This window comes from Pyxicephalus adspersus, chromosome 1 (assembly GCF_032062135.1).
Source record: "Pyxicephalus adspersus chromosome 1, UCB_Pads_2.0, whole genome shotgun sequence".
Lineage (NCBI taxonomy): Eukaryota > Metazoa > Chordata > Amphibia > Anura > Pyxicephalidae > Pyxicephalus > Pyxicephalus adspersus.
The window spans coordinates 95,052,653-95,070,124 of record NC_092858.1 but is presented as its reverse complement, the minus strand read 5'-3'; the positions used below and the strand labels follow the sequence as shown (position 1 = coordinate 95,070,124).

The 17,472-nt window shown below is 33.5% G+C and overlaps 1 protein-coding gene across 1 annotated transcript in view; it reads right to left on the bottom strand.

Moving 5' to 3' along the window:
- Positions 1–17,472, bottom strand: part of EPHA10 (EPH receptor A10) — a 349,554-nt gene that overhangs the window by 293,808 nt on the left and 38,274 nt on the right. Inside the window, exons 2-3 of the mRNA XM_072419571.1 lie at positions 11,391–11,455; positions 7,988–8,657 (exon numbers count right to left, since the gene is read on the bottom strand). Of these exons, the coding sequence (XP_072275672.1) occupies positions 7,988–8,657; positions 11,391–11,455 (735 nt within the window). The remainder of the gene's footprint in view (positions 1–7,987; positions 8,658–11,390; positions 11,456–17,472) is intronic.

Here is a 17,472-nt window from a genome sequence, read left to right as displayed (position 1 = left end):
GGTCAGGCCCCTTTAGTGTTGCAGGGTCCCTTGAGGATTTGCGGGGTTAAACTTTGTATATACTGGACAATTCTAAAATTGTTCAACCCAAGGAGTTATGGTTGGTCTCCTTCTGTGGCAGGAGAGAAACCTGGCCTTAGCCAGGCAGCAGTCAATCACTGGCGTGGTGCATTATTTTTTGGGCCTATTACAATGTTGTTAGGGAGACCCACTCCAGAGTTTGTTTATCTCCCTAATTGCCGAGGATTTAAAAGTTCTGGAGGATGTTAAAGGAAACCTGTGTTGCCTGTGATGGATTGCTTTTTGATTGGAACTGCTGCTACATACCACTATGCTACCCTAACCTCTACCCTAACGTACCCTACCTCTCTTCACATTTATTGAGTTACAATAAATGCCTAAAACTAAGATGCACAAAACTCTATTATTTCTTTATGCCACTATAAGAAGGAAGCAGGTCAACTTTTTCCACTCATACAAGTGTAAGCGCGACACAGACTATTTCATTCAAAATCTAAATGTAACTCAAAATGTTTAAGGAATATGTAAAGAATTCCCATGCCACAGCATAAGTTACTTTTGATCCTTGTTTTCTACCTAGGGAACCAATAAAAAGCAGTTTTACTTACTTCATCCCTTGCTTCCCCAACAGCTGGTGTGCTCCTCTTCTCTCAAATGCTCAGGTTGGGAGCAGGCCCTCTGTGCAACAATTACAATGCAGGACTAATTGTCCTGATGGAGAAATGGGGCGTTCAAGAAAGAGGAGGAAGCATGTTGAAGTGAATGATAAGGTTAGTTTGGTAAATTATGTGGATTTTATATGAGATCCTTATAGTTAACATTGAGGATTGATTGGCTGGGGAGGTGAACCATGAAAGCGCATTTGTTCGGATCCATGGTTCTACTATTACCTAAATGACATAAAATAGGTTTGTATTTTAAAATAGCTATTTTATCTAAGCTTATGCCCTCCATTTCGATACAGTTAGTAGGTAAATCTTGCCTAACACCTCCTGAAATGAAATGTAGGAATGTCATGTCTCCCCTTTTATATTGTATGGAGCAAATGTGACAGCCTTGGTCCTTGTTAGTGGAGGAAACTGAGAACTGGTGGGATTGGGGCTTGGAACTGAGGTGTAAGACAAGAAGGAGCAGAATGGTGTTAAGTGTTGTGTTGTTACATTTTGGCAAGCAATTATATCAAATTCTGTGCTATTATCAAAATGTTGGCCGTTACTTTTTATTATTATCTAACATAAACTGGCCAAGTAAAAATCACTTCAAAACAATGCAAATTCTGCAAAAATACAGAGACACAAATTAAAAATCATCTATATTAATTATCTCTGTAGTTCAATACATTGTCTCTGGTTTTAATCATGGCTCCACGTCTTACTAGAATTTAATATCTTTGATAACTTTAATTAAACTTCTTACATCCCATTAATTAAACAGACATTAACTTATGCAAAGTGTACATAAATATTTCAGTAGCATGATCTACAATTCATTATCTGAAAACGTATGGTTATCACCTTTAGTGTTAAGTAACATCTGTAAGAATAAAAACTGCAAAGCTTTTTCTGATTTATGTTATGAATGAATAAATTAGCTTCAACAGACTTATGTTCACTATTCACATTAAATAAAAAAGGACCCTGTCATGCTTACCAAAGTTTATAAACAAACATTCCTAGAAAAGTGTTTTTAAATAAAATCCCTTGTGTCGGAGGAGGTCCATGAATTTCAGGCTCAGGCTGCATAAGGGATTCCATCCTCTACTGGCTGGCTGAGATTTTGACAGTTTATACTTGAATGATGTTAATAGGAGTTAGTGCCAGGAGGTGCATTTGTACATGCAAAAATTTCAAGACCAATATACCGCCTGGACAAAAAATCTAAAATCCTCCCCAGGTACAAAAGGAACTGAACTACTGACAAGTACTGCTAGTCGAAGGCACACTTTAGGGATATCGGTTTGCATATCATATCGACACTGCTATACACTGCACATCAAGTTTTGTCAAATTTTGGACTATAAAAGACCTGATCTTTCCAAAATCAGTGTGGTTGAGTCAAAATGTCATGTTTTAGAATACTTGATTGTAGCTTAATTTGATCAGATATTAGGTCCCCTTTTGGCTCGGAGTGTGCCAAGATGTATGTGATAAGTATGTGTGATCTATAGCAGCTCTGCATTGTATAAGCAACTGTTCAAATGTTCACAAAAGAGATTTAAAGTTAGCTTTCCAGTGAATTGCCACCTTGGTTGCAAATTTTCTGGTCAGATGACTCATATTCAAACTGCATTGAGACTTGTCTTTTTTGGCTAGTAGTTTGGCAGGAAGAATTCCTTTTACACAGTTTACACCCCAATCCTGCAGTTGTCACATTCTTTGGTCCTGTTCAAAAAGAAAATTGGCACTGTATAAAATTACTTTTCTACCTTCTCTGGTAAGGGAGAAGGCTTTGAGATGCTATGCTACAAATGCTGGAAGGATTACCTGATCCTGGAGCTATTTTATTTATATAGTGCAACACTGAAACTTCTTTGGCTAGTAAATTAAATATTGTAAGCTCTTCCGGGCAGGGTCCTCTCCTCCTCCTGTGTCACTGTCTGTATCTGTCTGTCATTTGCAGCGCTGCGTAATATGTTGACACTATATAAATCCTGTTTATTATTATTATTATTATTATTATTATTAATAATAATAATAATAATAATGATATTAATAATACTAATAATAATATAAGGTATATTTTCCTATGTAAGTGTTAAAAGAACTTTAACCATGAGGGCTAATTGAGCAGTTGAAGAGGTGAATTCAAATGCACATGTAGGTATGTTAATACTTATTGGTTGCTTTGATGCTTTTGATATTACTGTTCCTAATAAAATAAGCCCTCCCATAAGGAGTTTAGACAACCTATATTGCACATTATTATCTTCTGTTCTAGAAAAGATACATCCCTAAAAGTTGCTGATTTGTTAGAAAAGAAGACTTAAACCAGACATGTATGGAGACTAAATCCTCAACTAATAAAAAACAGTGTATTGTTTAAGTCATATTTTTGTTATGCCATACTTTTAGAGGTGTACATACTTTTTTCTGTAAGAAAACAAACATTTCCTCAGTTTGACAGTTAAGTGCTGGTACTAGCCATCCAAAAATCATGTTTCTAATGATCAGGGATTTATATCCACTGCTTATTCAAAGTTAAAAGCAGGAAAAGTCTCAATATCATTTTAACCATTTGAAATATTTATTTTATTTTTTTATAATATAATAGTGATGAAAATCTATTGCAGCTTTAAATCATTTATTTTAATTTTTTATTTTTTTTACTGTAATTCCACTATGAAGATGCCTATTTTTTGTAAGTATGTATACATTGTATCATAAATAAAGCTAGGAGGATATTAAACTTATGGAGAAAGTCAAAAATGTTCTAAAAACTTAAAATTAAATGATTGGGTATATAATTCAGGTAAGATTGTAGGTGAATGTTGGCAAAGTAATGCAATCACACTTTTTTTTAGCAGAATACTGATACTAAAATGTATTTTTTTATTTTATTGTTTCCTTAGCCTTCAAAAAATAGAGCTTTAAATACATTGCAAGATAATCATTTAGTCTTTTCAAAATCTCTTTTTCTACTCTTACTACCTCCTGTGTCCACAGCTTAACTGCCTAAACTGTAAATAACCATGCATAATCTAACTAATGCAAAATCTTTTCATGTGCCTAAATGACATCCTTTGTGTGGTCGCTGCTATAAAAAAAACTTAACTTGTCAAGTGCTTACACTGACTTTGCACACATACATAAGTACTTATTACTTTTAAAAGTAACTTCTAAGATTTGTATTTTTTCAGACTATTTCATTTCAAATTTTATTTATTTTGTTGCCTGCTTCTAAGCCGTCTTCAAACTTTTATGTGCCTTTTAAAATATAGTGCCTAAAAATGCTCCCGTATTTCAGATGTGGCTTTAGAATCAATTTAGATTTGGGCAATAAAGTATTTCTTGTGCCTGCCCAGGACAATTGACCAATACTTTTTACGTTATTTTTTAGGTATTGCGAAGATTTTTTCTGTCTCTGTTTTTATACACTGTTTTAAAGGTTTGACTCAAAACTGAGTCTAACCTATACTTTTTGATGTATAGGTATAGACATAGATAGTAATGTGAGTAGGTAGTGCACTGTGAGATAGTAAGTACACTGCTGCTTGTAATTTCAACAAGCAACATATATCAATTCCAGATTTAAAATCAAAAGGGGATTATGAATTAAGTCAATAAAGAGATGTACAAGCTGGAAGAAGTATTCGCCATGTAGAACAACAGAGTTATGAGAACCTAGTTATTTTTAAGAAGGTAATATTTTCACTTATAGAAATGTATTATTCACCAAATTACCTGTCAAAGAGTTACTTTTTCTATGCATCACAATATAAATATTCACAAAAGAAAAGGAGACTTTAAAGGATGCTTTCATCAAATAATGATACCATTTTATTTTAAAATGTAAAAAAGATAACATGTGTTTCATGAACAGGGAAATTAGAAAGGTTTTGATTCACTTGTTTCAAGAGCACTTTGTAAAAATGATTAACCAAATATCTACATTACCATTTTTTCATTGGCATTTTTTATAGGGTTACAATCAAAGATGGAAACATTCTCAACAAGCTGATCCCAAGATGCTTACAATCTTTGCTTTTCAAAATAAATACCACGTATTGAGAGAGATCCATTGCATTGACTGTAGAAATAACAACTTTTAAATAAAATATAGAAAAAACTGATGTACAAATGCTTACTTTTCATTCGACAATACAGAAACTGATTGCAAAATGAATTTTTCATTTAAATGTATAAGACATCATGTGATGACACTGTGCAAACAGCAATTAAGTATAGTATCTATCTAATAATTCACAAAACATTGCACTACTCATACTTAATTTTAGTTAGTCATGATGAGTTACAGATCATTATTTCTCTTTGAATTTGTTTAATTAATAAAAACTTTAAAGAAATCAAAGCATACAAGTGAATTTACCAAACCAATCTTATGATCTTGGCCTAGAGAGTATCTAACTATATTTTAGCCAGCCATGCACTTCATCAGATTTATATTTAAATGCAAGTACGAGTGCATTGCAACCACCATAATTTACTGGACATAAAAACCAATCTGAATTGTGTTTTGTTAAGCCAATTACAGAAAAGTGCAATGTAGTGGGGTATGTGGGTTAATGCATTTTGCATACTTTATAAATAATGTAAACAGTTATCAAGGTTATATGAGTTGACCATCTCTCCATTTAGAAAAAAATATAAAAACTGAGGTAGAGTTAAATGTTGACAGGGTTTATTATTCAAAGTGGGTAGAAATCCACTTTAGTGACAGTGGATTTAGTAAAAGTGTGGGAAGCACTTGAGCAATAGTGGCATACACAGTCACTACATACCTCTTCCACAGATCAAACTTTTCTGGAATGACAATCCTAAATTGCCATAATAATCAAATTAGATAGAGGGTGCCCATCCTTCTTTGTTACTAACCATATGATAATTCTAATTTGCCTAATAAATATATTATATTTGTGGGTCATAGCCTTTTTTTTCATACTAGAGATCAGTGAATTTGCCCGTCAAATTAGAGGTTTGAACTGAATCACATCAATTTACAGAATATGATTTTTGAACATTAACCAATCTATGGTCATTTATTGGTACTTGATATCAGCATGATTGGCTTTATATATTATAAGTAAAAATGCAAAAACTGAGCAACCAAATTACACCAGGCATAAAGGTTGTATGGTATCTATTGCCAGAAGAGCCATAAGCACGTTATGTTTTTCTCCAGGCTAATTCAAGTATGCCTGTAATCACTGAGTAGGGCACTGATTCTCCAAATAGTGATGTCAGATCCCATACTTTTCTTTATTACTGTACCCTAGGAAGTGGTACAAACACTGGTTAGGAGTCAACATGCAAATTAGCGAATAATACTGTTTAGTTTTCCTATTATCACTTACTGCTTGTATTCCATTTCATGCTGACATACCAAGGTGAAAAATTTGTTAACACATGGTAAAAAATAGAATAGAAGAAATTTCTTAAGAAATAAAACACAATGCCTCCTACCTCATTCACAAATTTGTTAGGATAATAATAAAAATAATATTAAAAACTAACTGTTTAAGGCCTTCTGTCTTCGTAGCATTCAGTTTTCTTTCCTGCCTGAAAACCTCATCAGCTTTGGGATAGCTGATGAGGTTTTCAGGCACAGTCACTGGGATAGAATTCAGTTCACCTAAAGTATTGCCCTGTTATCATCTAGGGAAGGCCAATTCTCATAAAGTAACATGAAAAATCCCAAATTCATGAACTGGCAGTGGATTATTTAATATCCAACAGAATAAATAGTGGATGTCAACTAAGAGTACTGATGATGGAACCGAATTTTATTGTCCTCTTATATCTAATCAATAATTAAGGCTAAACTAAAATTGTATCCACTGTTTCAACTGCCTAAGGACGTATGCACGTGAGAGTAGACGTTACATGTTTACTAATAGAAAATGCTTTGCCTATATTACTTTATATCTCACATCATTAAAGTTATTTTATAACCATGCAAAATGTTTTCATCAAGACAATACTAGCTGATACCCAGTCATCTTATACTAATCACTATTAGGTTTCATGCAAAAGATATATGCTACATTTGGCTGTTTTTTGGGTAAGTAATAACACATGACACATACACCTTTGTGCATGCCTGCCTACCGCACCTGGAGTATTGACAACAAGCACAATTACAGAGTTCGTAATAGCTATATCACAATATCACCCCTACACATAAGTGCATGAATGTATATGCCCGTACAATTGTACTTGAACGTTTGTTTGCCATTGACATTGCTTATGCAGCTCAACAGGATGCATTTCATTGTCCAACATAAAAAAATATCAATAGCTTACTAGTAATATGGTTTTTTTTTTACACAAATCATAGCAGAATATAATTTCAAAATATGCTACATATTTAATGCACATTTTCTATGTCATCACATATTCAACAACATCATCAGTGGGATTAAACGTGTGCCTGCAAATCAACATCTAAAGACTTTGATTTGCAAGCAACAGTATTTTTTTGTAATGTACCAAGCCACAGGTAATTCCTGAATTCACTTAGTAGGGATAAAAGAATATGAGATAACTGACAGTTTAGAATGAACCTGTCACCTTTATTAGGTATTTAACTAGCAATATGTAAGGGGCATTGGTAATACAGAGTGTCTGAAAGCAATATGTATGATGCACCTAGCAACTAAAAATTCACAGCTGCTCCTGAATTTTAGAAATCGACTTATTCAACTTTATGCTAAGCTCTGTCTTTTTCTCCCAGAAAAAAAAAAAACTTGCCATAAAAATTATACAGTTCAATATTATACATTTAATGCCTGTTAAAGCTCTAGAGCTGGACTGGTAAATGGCAAGCCTTGGGAATTAGGCATAACAATGGAAAAAGGCTTAATAATACTGAACGGAGCACTAAAACCTTTGGAATTAATTTGAAGTTACACAAAGGGTTCAGTGTCTACTTTTCAGCCATTTTTTATGCTATTTAATATAGACAACAGGCTCATTTTAAGCTGCAGTTAGATACAACTGCAACTACAAGAAATGCCATTGTGCACCTTGCTGCTAGCACTTGCAAAGTGTTATTGGTAAGACCTGATTTAACACTTTACAAATATTTATATTGTATTGTAGACAATGGTTAATCAACAGAGGTATACAGTGCAGATATGTTCTATAGCAATAATCTGTTTTTACTGGATTATCTGTAACATGTTTAATTAGCTACTGAAGTATAACATTCATTTGCAGTTTGAATTTTTTGATAAAAGAAATACATTATCAGTTAAGAGTATCTATAGAAACTTTAAACTGAGTTTTACCTGTACAGCTACCTTCCTTTTCTTCAAAGCCAGCACTACAAGTACATTTTCCAATAGGGACCAGCCATTCCCCCTCTGCACTGCAATGCATCCTGGGTGGATTATCCAAGTCTACTTCAGAGTTATTCACGCAAGTCCCCCTAACTTCCACCAATGTTGAAAAGGCTGCCTCTGCCACTGTGTCAGGAAATACTGCCAGGTTCTGCACTGTGGAGAGACACTTTTTATAATAGACACGCACAGAGACTATGGCAACACAGGCCCCAACGTCCTGAAATCCTAGATGAAAGCCTTTTTTGTTAAGGTGTCCAATCTCTCTTACTTCAGTGTTCAGTTTCATTTTGCGTTCTCCAAGGTCTCCTTGGGTAAAGCTTTCATCAGCTGCAATGGTGTCAATTTTTACATACTTGCTCTCTTTAATGGTTTTCCCCAGATCATAATCAGATTCAATATAGTACAGGTTAAAGGTCTCTTTGCATGTCCCCACCACTCCGGGAATACTGTTGCAGTCTCTCAGAGTGAACTTGATTTCAATAAAGATCCTCTGCCCATTCCGCCGTAGAATCCAGCCTGTTTGTAACCAGTTGTTTTGATTTGGTTCCATGACATTACATACTTGATAGGTACGTATGGGCTTGTAGTTCTCATCAACACCACTTATTTCCTCCCACTAAAACATAAAATAAAATAATAGAATGCATTAATGCAGCAAACTTAATTGGAGGGAAAAAAATTCCACAGAATCACAACATTTCATGATGCGTTTATTGCACATTGCATTTATTGCCTGCAGAAAAAAACAAATGCCACAGTCTGTAAAAGTGGGATTTTACATTAGGTACAGTATACTACTGCTTAAAGAAGAACTTATCAGGAACTGATATTTAGAAAAATCTGATTCAACCTTTTTAACATCCACTTTCTTGGTAAAACTTTATTCACAAGTCTTAGTTGCAAACTATGATGATGATATGTGTATGTTTAATAAATCAGGAAGTTGTAATTGGAGGTTACCCCAGTCATGATATATTAGGAGGTAGTTTGTCACGTCTTCGCAATGTTACGGCGGTAAACAAATGCTAATTATTCAGTATGTTGTGAAAGCAAAGTGTAGTCAGAAAAAAAAGTCCTAAATTATTATAGGAGTATTATAAGCCAAGGTTGACATTAAGTCCTAATCTTGTTGTAAATGAATAAACATTATCAATATTATAATATATGCGTGTATATAAATGTATATATATATATATATATATATCTATATATATATATATATATATATATATGGTGTGTATATGTGAAAAAAATGATTGTACGGAATCTAGACCATAAACTGCCACAATTAGCTCTTGAAAAACCTTATAACTTTTTTACAGATACCAGGAATGAGAGCCGTAAAGCCTTTTGTGATTACCATTTAAACAATAAAAACACATATTTCTGATTGTATTGTGCCCCAGGATTCAAAGTTTAATTACATATGTTCTTTGTTGGTAGCTCTTGTCTGTAGTTTGCCTAGGTAGAAGAAAAAATAACCACATGGCATTACAGGCTATTCTGTAGGCCTCCATTTCCTCTGAAGTAATACAGTATTATGCTGATGCCGATTCCAACCCCATGCAGTTTCCCATAAAATGTTTTCTCTGGAAATATCACCTTCTGAAGTTTATGTATACCCTAAGGGCATCTCAAAGTATTTGTCATAACCTTCTGTCTACTTAGACTATAAAAAGGAGCTTATCTTGAGAAGAAGAGATTCAGAAGCAGCTCAGGTTCATTGGGTTAATGGTGACAAGTACAAGCAGAGTAACAAACATTTATTTAGCTGAAAGCAGCTAGTATATTTAACCCCACACATTATGGGGTGTTTTTAATTGGGGAGGGGTAGGAGATTCATGTTTCCTTTAATATCATGTATCCTGAAAGCAACATTTATTCATATTTGTTTGTTATAGCTAAGTTTCCCAACATAAGTTTAGGGTTTTTGCCTTATGTCCTAGGCTAAACCTAAATTGTTGGTGAAATCAACAAAAAGATTTAGACCATAAGTCTTGTTCCAATACAGGGCGTGTCTCTACAAAATTGGAGAATATACACTTTCATCAGTGAACCTGGGTGATCTAGCAAACCTGGAATGGTTCTGGCCCAAGATTAAAACATTTGCTAATCAATAGCAAATTGTTTTTAAGAAATCCATACCAGGTTTGCTGGATCACTCAGGTTCAGCAATAAAAGTGTATCTTCTCCAGTCTTGGAGAGCTTTAATAAATCAGACCCATAGTTTCAAATGCAATAGATGCTTTGCTATTAAATTAACCACCCCAGCGGTAGCCCCCAGTGTAAAAAAAAAGATGCTGAAAGCAGTAACCCGAGTAACACTGGAGGTAGCTAAAATAATGAAAAAAAATAGTAAATACTACGTTACCCGGCGTCCTTCTTCGCGATGCCCATCTTCTCGCATCCTCTGGCCGGTGTCCTCTGCGTCTGATGAGTCACCCGGGAGTTCCCGGTGATGTCAGTGCGTGCGGCCGTTGCATTGGGGGAGTAGCCAGAATTTCAAATTATTTTGTATTGCATTCAATACAAAAAAAAACTGTATTGAATGCAATAGAGTGCAATAGAGGTACATTATCTTTCATTAAAATGTATTTTACAATATAATATATTAGAATAAGTATAATATTTATAAAAAATATATATTTTTTTTAATTTACATAATTTATTATTTTGACATGATTTTGTGTTTCAAACTTTATTATACTCATACTAATATAATATACTGTAAAATACATTTTTATGAAAAACAAAGTACCACTTTTTGACATAAAAAAACGGACATAAAAAAACCGCCCAGGAGGTTAAAGTATGATAGAGAGAAATGTGCTTTTTTTAAAGCATATGTAGGTACCTCTAAATGCTACTAGCTTCAGCCTAACATGTCTTGATTTTCTTCTATTACAGGCATGTAAAAACTGTAATGTTGGATGAACTATAATGTTGTACTGTTTCCTCAGGTAACTAGACAGAATTTGTACCTTTCCTGATGATGGAAAGTACATGTGCAATATAGCTGGCTATTGACATCAGGGTTACAGACACAGTTAGCCATCTAAAAATGTATTTAGGTTTATCTTCTATTTTAAAAATTAAACCAGGTAGGTCATAGACAAAAGGTTGTCCAAGGGGTTTATTTATAAAGCAGTGAATCTGACATTCACAGAAACATTCAGAAACATACATGAACTTGGATGATACAAGAGAGTGTTTCTGTGAATGTCAAATTCCTTGCTTCATAAATAAAACCGTAAGTGAGTTCATGCTAAGTGATGATCATTGTCAAAAACCATATTATGTTCTGCAAACCACCCCTAAAAAATTTAAGCCAATTAAAGACAACACTTACTCCATTAGATGGATGGGAAGTCCAGCCCAGCTCGGCCTGTGATTCTTTGGAATCCAGCAGGATAACTGAAATTACAACAAAAAAGAGAACTATGTAATTCCGTAAAGTGGTTTTCATTCAATAGTACTTCAGTATCACAACTGTTTTTTTACCTGTACATCATATTAAGTGTCATACATTTCAAATTGCTGTGCTCACATCAAATGCATATACAGCTTTTCCACTGACTGGTATGTAAGAAATATGCTGTTCTGTCTGTCCATAATCCAGCATTTCACTTGCAGTAAAAAATGTGGCAGTCATATGAGGAAATCTAATTACTACTTATCAGTATTAGCAAAGAATTATGGATGTTTTGGAAACTTTATTATGGATTTTTGAACTTGTATGAGTCAGTTTCCCAATCAAATTGTATGCAAGAACTGCCACCTTATTTTATTCATCATAAAGAGTATTTGATTACTTTGACAGTTATATTGATTGCCTCTTTGTAGAGTATGGTTTCAATTCTCCTTTGAAACTGTAATGTGTTTCAACAGCTATCCCACTTTAAATGCACTTTATTCCAGTGGCACACCACGCTGAATCACTAGACCGTGGTTTACCACTCTGTTACCACCCTGGATTCACAGTTTTAAACAAAATAGTGTTCGTTTTGCCCATTCTTCCACCCTAAAATTAGATCTTAGGGGGTTTCTACAATCAAATTATTTAGTGTATAGTCACTGTAATAGGGTCCCAGACAAATATTAAGCCAAGAAAATAAGTTCCAATCATTTCCCTTGCTATAAAAAGACCCAAACTGAGCCTATGTAAGCATATACACCCATGAACAAAATATAATACAATGACACTTACAATTCATTTCACGTGGAGGGTGTATTAGCTTTATTTTTTCAAAAGATATTTATTAAGTACAGAAAATACTGGTTAATCTTGCTAGAAATGCAATGTCCTTGTACTTCCTATTAACTGAATATTTAGCAAAACAAATACATAATTCCTGTGTTATCTTCTATTCCTATCAGCATTCATGTAATAAAGATGAACAAAGGCAGATATGCTTGAAGCCCAGTGTAGGTGGCAACTATGGTTCTTGACATAGATACAGTGAAGAAAAGATCTAGGTGAATAGATTTGTATATTTTACAGGATTACCAGTTAAAAATAAAAATAATAAAGAAAAAAAATGCCACTTGATATAAGGCAATACATTACCTAATTTTTTCTGGGTCAGAATAATAAAGAAGAAAAAAAACACTTGATATAAGGCAATAAATTACCTTTTTTCCCTGAAACTGGATACATTTTAAATGAAACCATAGAGTGATACACCAATACTTTCCAACTGCTAATGCAACTGTGCTAAAAGACAGTTTGCTCAGTTTGAATAATTCTGAGAAATTCATTGCAGCAAGTACTCTCAACCCATCTAACAAGTTTACCAGAAATGTACCTTCTAAATTTTGAACTTTGAAATATCATCTATCACTCTGTTTTCTGTATCATCACTCATTTTTCGAAGTCTAAAATTAAAATCTACTTGATATTTGTGAAAAAAAGTGTTGACATATACTACTACTATTTACATACTGACAATTTAGAAACAGATCTAGCTTTTTGAATGCCAGAGACAGCAATAAGGCTGTGTGTGTGTGAAAATGTATCTTCCGAATTACACAGGAGTAAAGCAGATCACCAATTTACGGACAACAGACATAAGGCTAGACAGGCACAATTCAGCAAAGCATGTGGGTTGGCTGTGTGTCTTGTATTCATCTCAAACTTTAATTTTCAGCTTTGATTGAGATGTACCTTCAATGCATACACAATATGAAAGTTACATTTAAATCTAATTTACTCTATATATTTACAATCAATAGAGACCAGGTTGATTACATTATACGGTCTGCACTGACTAGCTAACTTCACAATCCATTTAAACAGGCAGGTGTAGATTAAACATTCCTGCAGTTGTTGCAGGTGTAACATCAAAAACATCAAACTGATAAAAAGGAGTGCTAAAGATTAAACCACATCGTGAGCAAACAGGTTCTTTATTGCAGACGGGTCATGAACTTTTCTTCCTGTTTACAATCCTCTTGGTTAGTGGTGTCAGGAAAGATTCAACTCCCATGTGTATGTGTATGTTTATTCTGGCCTGGCCTATCGAGATGCCCAAAAATGATAAACCCAGAAGCCAAGGTGAAGATGCTGGTGCTGACGGTTGAGTTCATCTTTATAACTGTGAACCCACAGGTAACTATTTTACTGCAATTGCTTGTCCTTTCTCCGATAAGGAACCTACCGACTCACACAGTTTTTTTATAGATCAATTTTAACAGTTTGCTATATCAGATTTCATATAAACCTACTGGCTGTAAATGCCTAGTGTGGGGACTAGCAAATAGTTTTCCAGTCATTCAAGCAATATAATATTTTTCTGATGTCTAATTGCTTGTTCACACTAGCGTGTGGTAATAATGCACAGGCGTGTGTTGGTGTGCTGCTTAGTTATTCATTCTTTATAGCCCTTCAAACACATCTTACCAAGTTAAAAGTTGCAGCATGTACTACATTTGTGTGTGATGTGCTACACGTGGCAGCAAATTCAAATCAATGGCTTCCAAACGCAACATATTACAATGCACAAGGCATTCCATGTCTATTTACTAGAACGCATCCCAACATTAGGAACAAACCAAAATACTATACTCATGAGTTCTTTAATAAAACATCTCCCACTCTAGTTACCTTTTTTCCTGGAAAGGATATGTAAAAATAAAACTTTAATGGTAAATTCCTTTGCGGATAGTTGTATTATGGTGCATGCAGCACTGTGAATAAAATGTGTGTTATCTAAAAGAGAAATTATTAGCCATAAAATATTCTAAACACCGCCTTCAAGATTGCAAGCTATTTTGCACCTCAGTGCTTGCAAATGACACCTCATTGAACATACTGTTCAGAATTCATATTATTCCTACAGCAAATATAATACAAAAAAATGAAATAAATAAACAAAGAAAGAATATACAACATCTCCTTTTATTGCACTAATGAGATATGGATTGTTTGCTTAGCTGCCGTCTTGCAATGCCTCATCTTGACAGAAGAACCATGTAAGTTCTAAGTAAGCAATAAAGCAGGAGGGATGCTCCCTGTGTGCACAGGATGGTTTCAGTCAATGCATCTGTAGGAGAAAAAGCCTTTCAAAGGATACACAATTTCATCCATTATTAAGATCAGACTCAGTGTCTGCTGAAAAAAGACTAATAAGCAGCGAGTACGGTATTACATAAAATCCATAAGTCTGGCCTTGGGTCTGCCTTGACTTTAAGATCTTGGCTTCCAGCCTGAATACACAGAATATATTTCCCTCTTTTTATGCTTAATTTTTTATGCTTAATTTATGCTTAATTAATCATAATTTATGCTTTACAAAGAAAGATATATCATATGTTCATTAGCACCAGTGGCTTTTTAAAAATTAGTTGTTTAAAATGAAGGTCAACAAAGTGTCAATGCTAGTACTGTATCACAAAAAAACAAAACAAATTTAAACATATATTTACAGAACTTCGCACATTCCTTAACTAAAAACGTCAACCTAATCTTTAACCTCTCAGCTCCAAATCTGTAAACCTCAATGGAATTCCAATCTCTTGCACTCAAAACTCAGCATGACTTTGTAAATGCTATTGATCATTTGTAACAAAATGATGACGTTTATACCAAACTTGGAAATTTCTTTTCTTTTTGGAAGCACATTCATTGTTTCACTGTCCTCTGGACCTCTTTCTACTTCACCTACCACAAATAAAAGTTTGTCTAAAAAGTAAGAGAACCCCTATTTTAATATATACCTAATAGTAATAAACAAAACCCATCCTGTAATCAATTTATTAGACAAAGTAGTAAAAATAATTTAGTAATACTTCTAATTATGTATAACCTTGGTCTTCATGTTACAAAGTGAATCTGTCAGAGAGTCACTGAAGTAAATGGACCATGATCCCATTCCCTAGGCTGTCATTCACTTTTTTTTTACATTTTCCTGCATATGATTGGGTTTTCTTTATCAAACAACTATGTTTTAGTGAATCAACAACAATGACCTGTCAGCAGTCAGCATAACATATATAGCCATAAAGTTACACAAAAATAAGGTTTTTATGTAATTGTTCTTATTGTGTTGATATATGACATATCATTTTAATGTAAATATGTTGACTTTTTGCAGACACAAATAATAAGCAATATCCTAAAAAGTTCAGGATCTTGGAGAGTGATTCTTGCAGAAACGCCTCTGCATTTTTTCTTTTGGTTTACTGATCACAAGCAATCTTTTCTAAAAAAAAATGATGTTTTCATCCAATTAGAGTGAATGAAGGAATTGATTTTGCATTGGTTACTTATTTCACCCACTCAAAATGCAAATGTAATAGAACAGAAGTTTAGATGTTAATAACTTAGAATGCTTGAAATTCTCAGCAACCACCTCACCTTAATTCAAACTTTATAAATAGCAAATGTCATTGGGAATGATTTACTAAAGGAGTCATCTTTTGGTTGGTTCAGTGGACCAACACCACTTAAATTAATGAAATACATGAAACAAAATTCCTAAAAGCTCAAATTACTTTTTAACTAAATCATCTACTTTAATCTTATATTTATTCATGTATATAGAGCAAACAGCTTAAAAATGTGAGCACTGTGGTTCTACTAACCCATGGTATCCATTTATCTACACTCATTTGTGATGACATAGACCTGTAAATAAGATTTTGTAAAGGTTGGATGGCGTATTGGAAGCAACAAAATATGACAATCTGGTCATTAAGACAACTTACTATGTTTTAATTGTCCAGTAACATCTCTCAATCTTCTTGGACTTTGGTAGACAGATCTCTAGGTTTGATTTCAAAATATCTTTACTTATCTACCTATCTAAACAGGATAAAAGCAACATATGGTTCTCATAAGATATTCATACATAAATGTATAACAATTCAAAGTATGGATATAAACTGTATATATCTAAACTATAATTATTTTATACTGTGTTCAGCCCTTGCTTAGAGGATTCATTATAAATAACTTTGACTGATGTTTTTTTATCTAATGAAACCTTAGTTCTGTTGTGCAGGTTGAGGTGTGAAACTCCTCTCAGAAGGCAGATGGTAAGAAATATATCAAATGACTTACAAAACAAATCACATTTTGTTTCCAAAAATAACTTTTTTACTTTTTTTTTTTTTAAATCAACATTTACTCAAAGCAAAAATACACTTTTTTTTTCCATATTCATAAAAGTATGTCAGAACAATAATTTGCTCTCAGATTTTCCATTCCCTTTAACCATGTATTTTTAGGGTGTAATATATACATTTAGTCAGGGTTAAGGTATTATATTTTTCACATTTATTTTAAATACAGTTCTATTTAATTGTGAAAAAGTTTTAAGGAACTAACAATACATACTTAGAAGATTAGCAAGTGGTGCTCAACAAGGCATGGTTTAAGACTTTAAGACTTAATTACTTAAGGGTTTAAAAAGGAATTTTCTACTTTATTTAATGCTTTTCAATAAACTCAAACTTAAAAAAAGCCTGTATTTCCTGTGTATTTGTAGAGAACACCAAAAATATGATTATCTCGAAAAATAAGGATAGTCATGCTCATCTTTTTTCAAGAACACTATCAAAGTGTCTCAGGTATGTTCATTTATTTATAATGCATGATTTATTGTATTGTTAACACCTAGATCTTTATATTAAAAAATTAGGGGGGGGTAGGATCCAAAGGATCCATGGACCTTTTACTATTTTTCAAGTTTCTTATAGATGGAAACTACACATCACATATTACATCTCAGAAAATGTTACAGCAAAAAATACGTGTCATGTCAGTCACAAAAATATGGTGTACATGGTTTTAAAAGATCTAAAACCCCAAAGTAAGCATTATTTGTTTTGTTGTTATTCATTAACTATGTTTTGGTTTCCCAACAATATTAACCACCTAAGCGTTACACTGAGGTCTAGATTTCTGTACCAAAAGTGATCCACTGTTTTTC